Source organism: Aethalodelphis obliquidens, unplaced genomic scaffold, assembly GCF_003676395.1.
Source record: "Aethalodelphis obliquidens isolate GAN/ISIS:26980383/991018 unplaced genomic scaffold, ASM367639v1 scaffold45, whole genome shotgun sequence".
Classification (NCBI taxonomy): domain Eukaryota; kingdom Metazoa; phylum Chordata; class Mammalia; order Artiodactyla; family Delphinidae; genus Aethalodelphis; species Aethalodelphis obliquidens.
This window is the reverse complement of record NW_020837989.1, coordinates 12,045,268-12,060,388: the sequence shown is the minus strand read 5'-3', so window position 1 is coordinate 12,060,388 and position 15,121 is coordinate 12,045,268. Positions and strand designations below refer to the sequence as shown.

The window sequence follows — 15,121 nt, the reverse complement described above, 5'->3', positions numbered from 1 at the left end:
TTGAGAAAATATTATTGGTGGTTAATTGAATATATTAAAGCTAAAAAAATTCTTATAAACATAAGACCTATTTGTTCTTTATATAAAATACTGAGTGATCATAATCAAGTCAAAATATTCTCATTTGTTCTTTTAAAATCATCATGAGAGTTCTTTTTAAAAAGCAAAACTAGCTGCCTAATTTACTCTTTTAGAAGAAAAACAGCTAACTCCACAATGGTTATAATATAACAAGTTGTTAGATACTCCTTAGCCTCATAAATAATATGAAGTATACCTCATACAAGAAGCATACTGACACTTCTGTAATAATCTGAAATACTAGAAGCTTCTGGGAAATGGAAATAATTTGTTAAAAAACAAAGTATGGTACAACTACTTCTCTTTGAGGCCTCAATAAGGAAAAAAAATTTATTAGGTCCAGGAATCCAAGAAAACTTGGTGTATTTACAAGTACATGCAGAATTTGATGGTTAGAAATGAAATCTATTTAGGTCCAGCCTAAGATTCTCATAGCCCATCTATAGGCACAATCATAGTAGTAATATCCCCAGAAACCAGGATAAATCTCCAATGTGCCTGAATTTAATGAACCAGATAGATCATTGTATCACCAATATCTGCCCATAGCCCATTTTCAGTAAGATGAATTTTCTTGCTCGTGAGGTCCACGTGGAAAACAGCATGCTCAGAAATGGGGGTCTTCTCAGCGTGCTCTTTTCCCAGGACGGGAACTCGCCGAGGCCCCAACAGTGGATCATCAAATCTCATCAGTTTCACTTTGGAAAGGTCTACAGCAAAAGAAAGTATCAATATGAACATTTAATTACAGTCACTGACTCAAACCCATGCCTGAGCCTGATAATTCACACTGGTTGTTATATCTAAAACAATATTTTCATCAGATTACTAAATAGGACCCGATGTCAGAAAGCAAAGCTGAATCTAACAAATCTTCATCTTCTGTCAACTTTTACCCAGATCAAAGACCAGCAGAGATTCTGGATAACACATCTCCTGAATTACAAACCAAGGGGAGGGATTGATTATATTTTTGAGTATTATCCTATATGGTCTCTCAAATCACTTTTAATACACTTCAGTTAACCATTTTTCAGAATATTAAAAAGCCTAAAACTTATTTATCTTGCTTGTCTTGCTTCCTGGAATACTTAAAAGTTCAAGAATTGTGGCTTTTGGGGAAAGATAATTTTGGAAAAAGAATTACTACTCTAAGAAATAGCATTACCAGTTTCTTGTTTTGCTCAAAGGATGAAAGTGTATTAACAAGCTGATGAGAGACAAGGAAAGAAGGGGAATGGCTGGGGGAAAGGGCGCAGGTTTTAGAATTTTGAGCTTTTGGATGAGTTCCAACCCTCCCTTGCTTGAGATTTTCCTGATCTGCTCTTATGCAAGCTGATAAGATGGCTCCTGGTAAAGACAGCACTTGTCCCTTGAACAAATTTATGATCCAACAATCCTGCCAACAACTGAGCCCAAAAGAAATTTATTTATTTCAGCAATTCTGAGACTTTTCAACATCAAATGGTTTTATTTTATATGGTAGAAAAACACCATAAATGACTACAAATGCTGATTCTGGATTTACAGCTCATTCTAAGTGTAGCATGGCTAGTTTATACTTAACCTGATCCACAGAAACTGAAGATATTTTCTGAATTACTTCCCACCCCTTTCTAAAGTAGATTGCTGGGTGGTCCATGAGCTACACTCCCTCATGTTGCCTTGAGAGTATGAAACTTAGCATGAGAGGGATAAGGTTTAAAAAAAGATAAAAGGAGACATTAATGCAGCTGGCGGCTATGCCAGGAGTACAGGTTATCCAGGCATTCTATTCTCCTTGGGAAACAAAGACTAAAGGACTACAAGTTTAGGGTAGGGATCCTGGGGCTTATAGAGCAATTATCTGCAACTACCATGAAGGCAAACCCTGCCTAAGAGTCTTTGTAGAGTCTCTGCAGAGGCCATACAATCTATCCCCATATACAGCACAAGCCCTGAAAATTAAAATGGGAAAGGAGCACTTACAGTCTTCATGACAGCTATGGTCTTATTTGGGGGGAAGAACAAAATTCATTTTAACAGCTACTGCAATTCAACATGCACATCAGTGATAGCAAATTATTTTCTTATGGAAGTAGTGACAAGTCCTACCGGCAGATTTTATGCACAAAGCCTTTTACTGAAGATCTGCCTCTGTCTCTCTCTCTCACTCTCTCTGAAACAGACCTCCCTCATCATTCCAAGCAATGCTGAATCAAACTATTTCAAAGAAGCCTTAATACCCAACCAGGCTTCTAAGTGGCAAAACACATCTGCTTTGATGTTTCACCATGTAGTTCACTACTGCCAATAAAATTACTGGTGCTTTCTTAGTGGTTTTACTATCTTTTCTTATCCCAGACCTCTCTTATCATTGAAAATGTTGAAATTTAAGTCTGCAACTACACAAGATTTAAGGCACTTAAAGATGAGAGTGATTGAGAGTCCCTAGGGATTGATAATGTGAAATGGAGCTTTTCACCTCCAAATTATTAGTTCATATGTGGCATGGGTGGTAAGTGATTTAAAGTCATTATCGTCAAATAGTTGCTCCATGGCCTTTGTGGACTGAATGACAATTTTAGCTAGTGCCTCCTGGACCTAGATCATAATCACCCTCAATACAACTGGCACTAATTGGATGACTTGCTGGCTATCACAGCAGACAGACTGAGAAATATGTTATTGAATTTCACTCCTTTCCCATCTCATATACTCAATATACTCAGTCCCCTTAGATATCAAAGTATTCTGAGGGCTTCTGGAAAAGTCTTAAGTTTAGAGCTTTTCTGTAGATACTTGGAGGAATACCAATTGCAAACTCCCCCTAATATTTCTATCTATTTTCCAAATTCACAGTAGCCACTAATACCAAACTTAAAGCACTTCATGATAATATTATTCACAGCTAGAATGACAAAGGATGTAAGAATTATGCCAGAGGCTCAGTGAGAAAAGACGAGCTAAAGAAAACACATCAGTACAGTTCTAAAGAACCTAGTCAGTGCTGCATCTGAGTGTATTTAAAAGGGAGTCAGGTTTAACATTATATTATATAATCCAATTTCCAATACAGGAATAAAACCTCTCGTGCACTATAACCTCATAATAATCCCATCCAGCATGTCCACACAAACATCTATTTTCTTTAGAAGCCACCATATTGTTCTTCAAAGTTAAGAGTTCTTCCTATTACAAAAATTTCTCATGACTGAATATATGCAATATAAAACAGCCAAAAGGAAGGCCACAAAAAAAAAAAAAAAAAAAAGGAAGGCCACAAAACGGCTTCCTATATGTTCACACTTCAAAATTTTCAAGTTCTGCTTTTTGTGGCCTATAAGTTCTAAGGATGGCATTATCATTCTACAGTACCTGGTTTATTGAAGGAACACGCTAAATGTCTACAACAAAATGGATGAACCTGGAAAACATTTTGCTAAGTGAAATAAGACATACAAAAGAACAATATTGTATGATTCCACTATACAGGCACCTAGAACAGTCAAATACATAGAGTAGAAGAGTAGTTACCAGCGACTACAGGGAGGAAGAACGGGGAGTTACCATTCAATGGGTACAGAGTTTCAGTTTGGGATGATGAAAAAGTTCTAGAAATGGATAGTGTGATGGCTGCACATCAGTCTGAATGTACTTAATGCTACCGAACTGTACACTTAAACAATGACTAAAATGGTCAATTTTACATTATGTATATTTTACCACAATTTTTTAAATGTCTGCAAACAAAAATATTCCTAGTCCTAACATATTGCTGGTACACAGTGAAAAAAGTATCAGTGTTTCCCTCATGCTAGTACACACTTTCCCTTCACCCTCACAGGTATAAATTCTCAAGGCCCTATCAAACAATGTTTTCTCCATAAAATCATCTCTGATCACCACAGCTGGAAATAATGTCACCTTTTTCTGTGTGTAAATTTTACTATATCTCTCTTACTGTACTCAGCAGTTTCTCCTTAGATTATGATTATGTACTTCAATAGCTTAGTCCCCTACTCCTTCACTAGATGCAGCCTCCTAATGAACAGTACTTTGTGGACTCCCCAAAGCCCCTAGTACCTACAAAGGAGTCTCTGCATACACACTTATCTCTACACACACTACACATGATATTCTCTCAAGAAATGACAACAGAAGGTACACGAATGACTTCAAGAGAACAAAAAATACATGGTAGAATGAATTCCAAAGGGCTATTTTAAGTCTTCTATGTAAATGGAATGTTGTTACCCTGAATATAATTCCATAAATTGGTCACTGTATGGGATTTGTAAATCTTTTCAGAAAATTTTATACTGATGGTATTTGGCCCAATCAACTCTTGATTACCATAAGAAGAGAAGAGAGAGATTATGCAAAATAGGGAATCTCAACATTAATTTGTCTTCATAATTTGGAAGAAAAATAATACAGAAACAAACTAATTCCCTTCACCTTCTTCTCAGCGTAAGACCAGCTGAGTAATTAAAAAAAGAAGCTATACAATCCCACTACTGGGCATATACCCTGAGAAAACCATAACTCAAAAAGAGTCATGTACCACAATGTTCACTACAGCACTATTTTCAACAGCCGGGACATGGAAGCAACCTAAGTGTCCATTGACAGATGAGTGGATAAAGAGGATGTGGCACATATATACAATGGAATATTACTCAGCCATAAAAAGAAACGAAATTGAGTTATGTGTAGTGAGGTGGATGGACCTAGAGTCTGTCACACAGAGTAAGTCAGAAAGGGAAAAACAAATAGCGTATGCTAACACATATATATGGAATCTGAAAAAAAAAAAAAAAAAAAACAGGTCTGATGAGCCTAAGGGCAGGAGAGGAGTAAAGATGCAGACTAGAGAATGGACTTAGGACATGGGGAAGGGGAAGGGGAAGCTGGGACGAAGTGAGAGAGTAACACTGACATATATACACTACCAAATGTAAAATGGATAGCTAGTGGGAAGCAGCTGCATAGCACAGGGAGATCAGCTCGGTGCTTTGTGGCCACCTAGAGGGGTGGGATAAGGAGGGTGGGAGGGAGATGCAAGAGGGAGGAGATATGGGGATATATGCATATGTATAGCTGATTCACTTTGTCATACCACAGAAACTAACACAACATTGTAAAGCAATTATATTCCAATAAAGATGTTAAAAAAAAAGCTATAAGTTGTTATATCAAATCTAATCATAGGAGATCTAGACTTAATCTTGCTAAGAAATTAAGATTATTTACATATTTTACCCGGAGGCACACTGTCTAAAAGAAAGAATATGAGCTTTGGAGTCAAATATATCTAAGTTTGAATTCCAGCTCCAGGATTTACTAGCTGTATGAACTTTGCAAGTTATTTAGCCTTTCTAACCTCCATTTCATCATCTGCAAAAGGGTAATAATACCCTAAATGTTACAGGGTTGTAAAAGGATTAAATGGCCAATACATGGCAGACACTCAATAACTTTTACTTCTCTTCCTTCCCCAGGAACAGATTCTGTCAAGCAGGTTAGTTTGGAATTAAGGGAATATGTTCCTTCATTCTGAATACTTCTGAGCATTGGAAATTGCTTATTACAATTTTAAAGCTAGATGGAATCCTGGAAAAATATCTAATCCAGTGTCCTCATTTCACTAAAAGAGAAATCAGTTTAGAGCTTAAGTGACATGGCCAAGCCACCAAGCTACCTAGTCACAATGCCCCAAAAGAAAATATAGGTGTCCTGATTCTGGGTCCAACACTCTTTCCACAACATTACATGACTGTCCCTAAGCAGGACAGTTACTTTTCTTTCTCCCCTCTGCTTAGAACTCATCAAATCCACAAGCTACTGCCAAATGTGCACTTCAAGGAAACCATTTACCTTTGATTCCTCGGTCCACCTTCATTAAACGCCGGATTATAGAATCACGGTTATCTCCTTGCCTAATTTCAATTTTGGTTGAGAAGTGGCCATTGAATGGCTGAGAATTCACTAGGGAAACTGATACACCAGGCTAAGAAAATAAAGAGAAAATGACTGTTATAAGAAATCAAACTTGAATACTGCTGAGGGAGAAGGAATCTCTGCTAGATTTTTAATGCCCAATGAAAGACAGATTTAATTCTGGTATTCTAAAATCAAGACCAAGGGATACTCAAATATGAAAGAAAAAATGTACAAAAAAAAAGCTCATGCTTATAACCAAATGCCTAGGTAAAAATGACTATGAGTACACATATCAATACTGATGATGGATAAAAACAATAATTCTATTTTCTCTTCTAAAACTACCACCATTTATTGAATTCCTACTATGTACCAGACACTGTACGAAGCACTTTATAGACATTATTCCTGTATCCTGAAAGGCAGTTCCTTAAGACCCTTTTTCACAGATGAAAAGCTGAGAACCAGAAAGATTAACAAAGTAACCCAAGGTCACATAGCTAGTAAGAGGCAGAGTCTCATCTTTACTGAGAATAAACTCATTTCTATGACATACTAACTCCCACATAATATAAACGATATAGTTAAAGAACTTGCTCATTATTTTAAATGGAAAAAGTCAACTGAGCCTTATGAAACTTAAATACATAGTAGCTTAATGGAATGCTTGAAAGAAGCTTGAAATAAACATATTTGTATGGGGAAAACTATTTCATGTACCTATATTCATGGCCCAAATGACTGTACTTTTAAAAGCCACCATATCTTAATGTAATGAGACTACTTATAATCTGATGATAAATTTAGGAGGTCTGCATGATCATGATTACTTCATTCTTTCAAAATAGACTTCTTCTGCTTGCTGCATTTTCAATTAAATGTGGTAAAAGTGGCAGGATATATGTAAGTCCTCTGCTTATCAAGAAAAGTAGGGCATTTTATGGACTCTCACAATGGCACTCCAGTGAACTTTACCAAATGCTGCCATTCTGAATGGATTCTTTAAGAGTTAATAAATAATATCTCCCCAAACTTCAAAACCTATTTATCTTCACCAGTAATGGTCAAAAACTAAGAAATTAAAAAAGCATTTCCAGTATAATGGGAAATGATGCATCAATCTGGTTTATGCCAGAAACCAAAAGTCTTGAATACCATTACTAAACCAAAACTCATCTGAAATATGAAAGCTCCTTTTCACTGTTTAAAGAAGTTTCACATTTCAATGTCCACTATCTTTTTTTTTAAGTCAGGTTTTGAAAACCATATTCTTATTTTTAAAATCACAATCAACATCTGATGCTACCTGTGATAGTAGAGTAAGGAAAAGTAAGGGCTGCATTAACCAGGGAATTAGAGGACCTCAAATCCAGACCCACTACTAACCAACTAAGTGGCCTAAGCCAAGCTAATCATTTAACTTCTCTGGACCTCACTTCTTTCCATCGTTAAAATGATGGTTTTAGGTGTAAAGCTCTCTAAGGTCTCTTCCAGCTCTAAAATGCAATGATTCAGTGAGATTCTTTCAACTTACTTCTGTTCTAAAAACATTAAGTGGTTTCCCAGGACAGCAATCTTCCCTGACTTTATCTTCTGCTTCAGAGGCAAACTTGACTTCTATGTGTTCTAGCTAAGTAGAGGGGAAAGATGGAAGTCATTAGTATCACTTAATATGATTGGAATTAGTCATCACCTCATTTCACCAAAGAGCAAAACCAAGTTCTCCACTTATCATAAAATAGCCTGTGCAGTTTTATTATTTTCCATATAAACATTATATGAAACCTATCATCAAGTATTTAACACTCATGTTAGATGCCTCATAGTATGTTATTTATATAGTCATGTTTACCATCTTCTATCAGGAAATCTGGCATCTACCTGCTGCCTAAAACAAAAATCAGTATAAAAGGCTTTCACTCAAATAAATGGAAAAACTCAGAAATGTAGCAAATTGCATATACCTGAATACAAGATGACCCTAAATAAAGTGTTCCCATTGTCCCAGTGTAAATATCCAAGAAGTTTTTTGACCTCCATGAGTATATATGAACATTTAGAAATATACATAAAATAGATGTCTACTAATACTTACTTTATTAACACATTTATAATTACATGACATAAAATGCTTATTTAGAAATGCTTATTTCTTCCATTCCTGTATTTCATAAGACAATTTTATTCAAACTCGAAACCTGTACTTTTTTATATTAGTGTTTTCATTATTACTAGAACCACTTTTTGAATCCTCTAACACAATTTCCTATAGAAAATTATCTTTCCTTCTGCCTAAGGTGAATAAGAGACAGCATTTTTAGAATCTATATATTAAATTGTCAGTGGGGCAGGAAGATGGAATGGGGAGAAACTCAGATATGTGAAAGCTACTGGTGATGTTCTAGTTCCTGAGTTGGGCAGTAGATTCATGGATGGTGATTATATTACTAATTAAGAAAAAAAAACAGGGCCAAACATGGACCACTGATCATATATAATGAATCAAGGATTCTAATTAATCCAAATCTGTGATTCTGAGGTCTTAAAGGGAGGGGGGAAAAAAGCAATCCAGAATATCCCATAATATGAGAGATTTTGAAAGCATTTGAATATAAGGCCTCTCCTAATTTTTTTTTACGGATAATTTTGAGAGGAAATCCAGGCATATACAGTTAGTATTTTAGGAATAGAATAACTGATAAGTGAAATAAGATCATTTCCTCTTCCTGTAACTTCTATACCACCCATTCTCTTTCCCCCCAAAATATATTTGGCAAAGGTACTAAACATAGAAGATGAAGTTTATAAAAAGGTTTATTATAAAACTAAAGAACTGGACTGTTTACGATAGTTAACTAGTTGTTGTAATCCCAGGCCCCTCTTACCTCAAGGGAATTGGTCAGATAGACTATATTCTCCATGAGCACTGCCTGTTCGTCAAATTCTAATTGCAAATCCAGAACACGAGGTCCCATCTTCTCCAGATTTTCCTAGCAGCCAAAATGGTTTTGAAAAACAAAATCACATTAAGAATATGATGAAAAGAACATATTTCTCCCAAAGCAATCAGTCTCTCAAGTGATAATATCTTCAAATTTGAACAGTTAAAGGAAAGGCCTTGGACTCATGGTTTCCCTTATCTATGTTTGTTCGCTAATGAAATTACTCGCTGAGAGTAATTATCATTTAAAGTATGATAAGATTAAGACAGCACTGAAGAGACTAGAAGGACAAGGTTTTCAGATTTATAAAAGAAATATGATTTCATCATTGTTAATTTACCCTGACTTTATATGCAAATCCAAAGAACTCACTTTGACAAGGAATCAAACAAATGTCTTAAAATACCCCTTCAGGTAACAAATAAAATAAAATAAATTAAATTAAATGTTCCCAAGATACCACATCTGTAAAGCTATTTCAAGAAACAGTGAATTAATAATAACCAAACAAAACATTCCTATAAATTTAAAAATTTTTTTAAAAGTCAGATTATATGGGTACTCAGATAATCCTGTGACATATAAAAAACCATTTCTTATTCTTAATTTTAACATTAAATATCAATATTTGCTGCTCAAGATGTAACCTTCAAGACCTAAGTTCATAAGCACAAATACAGTTAACTGCCTAGAACATGTTTCACTTACATGAAAGTGACCTGACATGATTCTTAATATTCACTACCTTCATTTACCATCCAAGTTGTTTCTTTTCCCATGAGGTGCTAGAAAACCCTTTTCTTATTCCCAGATTTATTAAACACTTTTCAAAGTTTCAACCACTAATTTGCCTCATAATACCAAGTAATACCAATATTACTGAAAAAATATTTTACTACTCAAAAAATCTAACACTGGTTTTTCAAAAAGCCAACCTTTGAATCTAACATCATTTAAAATCAGTTTCACTGGATTCTATAAAGCATGTCACCAAAATTAATTGCCTCTGCAACCAACAATGGGATATTTTGTTGATTTCCCCATATTGACAATGGATCTGACATTATGACCAATGGCACTAGCTGGGAACCAATGAATTATGAGCATACCAGCAAATATAACTTATTATTGTAGGTCAAGCCATGATTTTAAATTATTTCTGAAACTTCAAATACCATAAGGCTCAGACAGTTGACTCTGGTTCTAGGAGAATTAAAACGCTTTCCTAAGAACACAATCTACTCCAATACAAGACAAGCTAAGAGTTTTGGTCTCTTATCAGGCAGGTATCTGTAGCCCACAAGATTCAATAATTAATCTAAAGTATAAGAATAACCATTACATGTTTAGCAGGCTGGAAGACACTGATATACATTTTCTTAAAAATGTACTGAGCCTACTTTTTGACAGGTAGTATTAAAATGTATTATGTGTATTAATTCATTTACTCCTCACAGCACTCCTAAAAGGTAGGTTCTATTAATTTCCTATTTTATAGATGAAAAACATTGTGGCCCACAGAATTTAAGTGATTTGTCTAAGTCCTCCAAACTAAAAAGTGACAGAAAACAGGATTTGGGCCAAGATTTGTCTGCCCCCAGAGTCTGAGATCTTAAGCAATATACAGTCTTCTTTCTGTTTCTCTTTGTCAGGAAATCCTCCAGATCAGTTATATATATGAAAAAGACTAAGAGTTTAACCCAAAGATTCTCAATGGGGGAGCTATGGTGGGGGACTGATTTTGCTACCAGGAGATATTTGGCAATGTATGGAGGCATTTTTGGTTGTCATAACTTGAGTAGGGGAGGGAGAAATTCTACTGGCATCCAGTGGGTAGAAGCCAAGGACACTGCTAAACACCCTATAGTGCACAGGACAGCCTCCCACAACCAAGAACTATCCAGCCTAAAATACACATAGAGCCATTGTTGAGAAACCCTGATCTAACCACTATAAACAACGTTTATCCCGTTAAGCTAAACCTGTACAAATGTAGAATCTTGTTCCAGGAATAGGATCTAGTAAAAATACCCCAATGTAAGCTAAAAGACTATGTTTCCTCCTTAAAGTGAAAAGAAGAGAAGGTAGAATATGAAGAGAATCATTTAGTGCAGTAATTCTCAACCAATTTTTCTTCCACAATACATATATTTCACACACTCGGCAATTCCACAGGTAAATCCCAAATCTGATCACTCATTTCCACAACCACTGATTGAAAAGTGCTATTTTAGCAGATTTTTTGGGGGAGACTGTGCCCAAAGTGTTCCTCTTACTTCTACTATCCTATCTAACCATTACCCATGTGGTCACAGCTGCACAAGGTCCACAGCTTACCTTAATCATGGCGACAAATGGCATCACTTTCTTCATGTATTTCTTCAATTCTGGCAAATTGACTAGTTCACTAGCAATGACCTTGTTATCAGGCAATTTTCCACTGTTGGTCTAAAAAAAGAGTGGGAGACGAATGTGAAGAAAAATATTTTAAAGATAATATAGGATAGTAGATGTAGCCAGACATGAAATGGTGGCCTCTACCAATCTGCTAGAGAGCAGCACAAGAAGGTGCAGCCTCTAGCATCACAGGGAAGTGAAAGGTAAATGAATAATACAGAAAGGAGTCTCCTCTTTCCTCTAAATTCAAAGGACACATGTTTTTTCAGGTAAAGGAGAAAAGCATGTGCATGATGCTGAAATATTTAATTTTCCCTTACACTAATGATACTCTAGGATTGTAACATTAGATCTTATCTAGTGATAAAATGGTCTTATAAAAATCCTATTTGTCTTCAAACTTCAAACTTCTCAAAGCATTTCATTAGTCACATCAAAATGAAAACTATACAACTATCATATAAGATGTATTATAATGTCTGCTTTTGAACACTCTGCCTTATAAATTGTTACCACAAATGTGAAAAAAGAATCTCTAGCTATCAACCTGTTAAAAATAATATAATGTCTATCTACCAAAAATAAATATCTATATCATAAGCATTAATATGCACACAGTCCCAAATGAGCTGCCTGAATTTAAATTCACTCGTGCGAACATCAATAGAGGAGAAATAAAGTAAGCGGCCTTTCCAGACTTTTGGGTGACCTATTTTCTCCTTATTGTAAAAGAATCACACCAAAGCCAAGGGTTGGGAATAAATCTAAAAGAAAAGTAACATACAGTAAGATTTCCAATAATCTATTTACTTTCAATTCTAACCTTTACTAGAGTACATAGGAAAAAATATTTTCTCCACTTGCCAATACGTTGCTTTGAAATACATAAGAAAAAGGAGAGGGTGGAACACACGCTTTTTTCCTTCTGTCACGAAAAAGGTGCCATATTGAACATAAGAACATTCTTGTTGATTATAAACTGACATTCTTTTAGTTCTTTTGGATGAAAACAAATGAAAATTTTAAAGGAAGCTGGTCATTCCAAATAATGCCAATAGATGATGTTGATTTCAAACTATGTAATCTAGTCAATAAATATAAGTAAAAATATAACTTCTAAAGAACAGTGGTGATTAATTTTTTAATATCTGGGACATTACATACCATATTCGGTTCTTCTGCTTCCTTGAAAATGCTGGTATGAATATATACGCCACTGAGGCAAAATTTCATTTTTCTAACTACCAAAGTAGCTTTTACTCTTTTACTTACCATAAGTCAAAAATCTGCAAGCAGATTCTAAAAGCTACACTCCATTTCTATCAAACGCAATCGAAGGAAGAGGTAGTTCTCCATAAAAACAGGTTCACATATTGTAGAATACAAAAATACTTGCTCTTCTCTTTCCATTAAATCTTACAAATATAAAAGTTCTTCTGAGTATTTCTTGGTTAACCATGAAAAGTACTGAGGCAAAATTCCAATAAAGGTCTAGAAAATCAAAGCTAAGGATTTTTCCTTTATATTACCACTTTATGCTTTGGCCATAATCCCTATTTGGTCTCTCTCTTTCTTTCTCTTTTTAAAGTGCGCCTTAATGGTTTCTGTCCACCAATAACTGTTGCTTATAACCTGAGCAAAAATTCTACAACATATACTTTGTTTCCACATTTTGAATGTAAAAGGAAAAAGGAAGGTGAATTTTTTTCTCTAGGAAAACCTAGAACTAAGTTTAAATATTGAGTTCCCTTTAAATACAACTATCATATTTAATAGCTATTTACCTGACAATCAAAAACACAACATCAAACTCTCCATTTCTATGGGTAATTACCAAATTGGACATTTTCTTTTAAATTACTCAAGAGCCAAGCTTCAAATTTTTTCAAACATAATAACGTTAAGCCTTCATGAATGCCAGTGTTCAAGGCACAACAAATCCAAAATGCAAACTCAGCCCTTTTGCTTCATAATTTTAACCACACATATGAAAAAGTCCCACACCTTCTGATTACATACAACTAGATCTAGTATTTTTTTATTAAAGTTTCAGAAATGATGAAAAACAGCTTTTCCCTCGGCATCCTCGGCATCCATTTAAGAGCCACCAAGGATAACAAATGGCATTCCATGTGTAAAGGTAATTAAACAAAGCTGCCTGTCTTTCTTCCCCTAGACATTGCCAACATCCTAAAAACAAAAGCAGCATAGGCAGAACACGACACTGCTGGGGTGAGGTGGGGTGGGAGTCTATTGAGAACGTCACCTCAAAGTGATGACGCAGAACTGACAGGGTGATATGTTGCCAAGACGGATAGTTCTTCGCCACATAGATGGTGCAATGTGAAGGCTTCTGAGGGAGCTGCTTGTCAGTCTTCTACAGGGCAGAAGAAAGAAAAAAAACATTTAATCACTTTCATATACACCAAAAATGAAAGAACCCTCTCCCAGTATATAGCACTACTGCCTTTAACTTAAAAAATATGCATACAATAGAACTGCATTAGAAATGAAAATAGCCCTACATTAGCAATGAAAATGGCCCTAAGGAAAGTTGTCTTTATTTTCATTACTATTAAATGTTATTTGACCAATAACTTTTAAGGAATGACATTAAAAAAAAAAAAAAAGACTTCACCTTTCCTTTAGCTGGTATCATATAGTTCTTGAGTCGCAATCTAAGGTCATGTGCTACTTCCATGAGATACTGTGAGGAGCGTATCAAGCTTTCATCCACAGGACCTGCCAGAGGCCATGAAGCATTCATAACTGAGTCGGGCTTTAAAAAAAAAAAGGTTCAGTGAGATTAGACAACACAACTATTTTATGATTCTTGGTTACAGTTTCATACCAAGACATGGTGTGTAACTGTGTGCTCAAAGTTCAAACCTGACTACACATAACACGCGTCCACAGACCCTGATCTAATGTTCCCTAGAATTCAAGCTGTGAAGTCTGACTCTACATTCTTAATTAGCATCCATTTGTACAAGCATATTGATACCCACACACATATGCTCACTTTCAAAGAAAATTATGTAATGCTAATTTGCCTAAATTTAATCTTTGTTATATAAATTATGCATACCCTCAGTTTTTATCCTACTAATACATCCAGTACTGAAAGTATGGCTATTTGGAATATATATCATGAGCACATTTTTGCATTGTTCACACATTGAAAAATACAAAAGAGCTTGGCTAATAATGCTGGAAAGGAGTTATTAAACCAGCCAATCTGTTTATCTGTAAGCCTGGGAGAAATAAATTTATCTTCACAGTAAGAATGCTAATATAAAATCCCTGAATATGCAGCCCTATATATGCCAGGAATTTTATATAAAACAAGAATATTTATGCAAGTATACACTTCTATCTTTGTTTATAAGCAGCTCATAACAGTTATTTACATCTTTCTCAGTATTTTCACCTTTCTAAACAAACAGTTGAGAAAACAGTATTAGTTATACGTGTATTCAAATACATTATAACATTTCCTAATAAGAATTAGGTGATAAACAACACGCACAAAGTCACATTATTAAAATATATACAATAAAAATAAATAAATTTTTTAAAAATTAAAAAAAAGGCGGGGGCCTCCCCGGTGGCACAGTGGTTAAGAATCCACCTGCCAATGCAGAGGACACAGGTTTGAGCCCTGGTCTGGGAAGACCCCACATGCCACAGAGCAACTAAGCCTGTGTGCCACAACTACTGAGCCTGTGCTCTAGAGCCTGCGAGCCACAACTACTAAGGCCACGTGCCACTACTGA

The 15,121-nt window shown here is 35.3% G+C and overlaps 1 protein-coding gene across 2 annotated transcripts in view; it reads right to left on the bottom strand.

Annotated features, from left to right (window-relative positions):
- Positions 1-384: 384 nt before the first annotated feature.
- The window catches only part of LARS1 (leucyl-tRNA synthetase 1), a 65,557-nt gene continuing 50,820 nt past the window's right edge, over positions 385-15,121 (bottom strand). For both annotated transcript variants that reach the window (XM_027081716.1, XM_027081717.1), the window contains exons 26-32: positions 13,984-14,124; positions 13,612-13,722; positions 11,286-11,396; positions 8,892-8,996; positions 7,541-7,636; positions 5,941-6,073; positions 385-791 (exon numbers count right to left, since the gene is read on the bottom strand). In XM_027081716.1, coding sequence (XP_026937517.1) covers positions 586-791; positions 5,941-6,073; positions 7,541-7,636; positions 8,892-8,996; positions 11,286-11,396; positions 13,612-13,722; positions 13,984-14,124 — 903 coding nt within the window. In that variant the 3' untranslated portion in view covers positions 385-585. The remainder of the gene's footprint in view (positions 792-5,940; positions 6,074-7,540; positions 7,637-8,891; positions 8,997-11,285; positions 11,397-13,611; positions 13,723-13,983; positions 14,125-15,121) is intronic.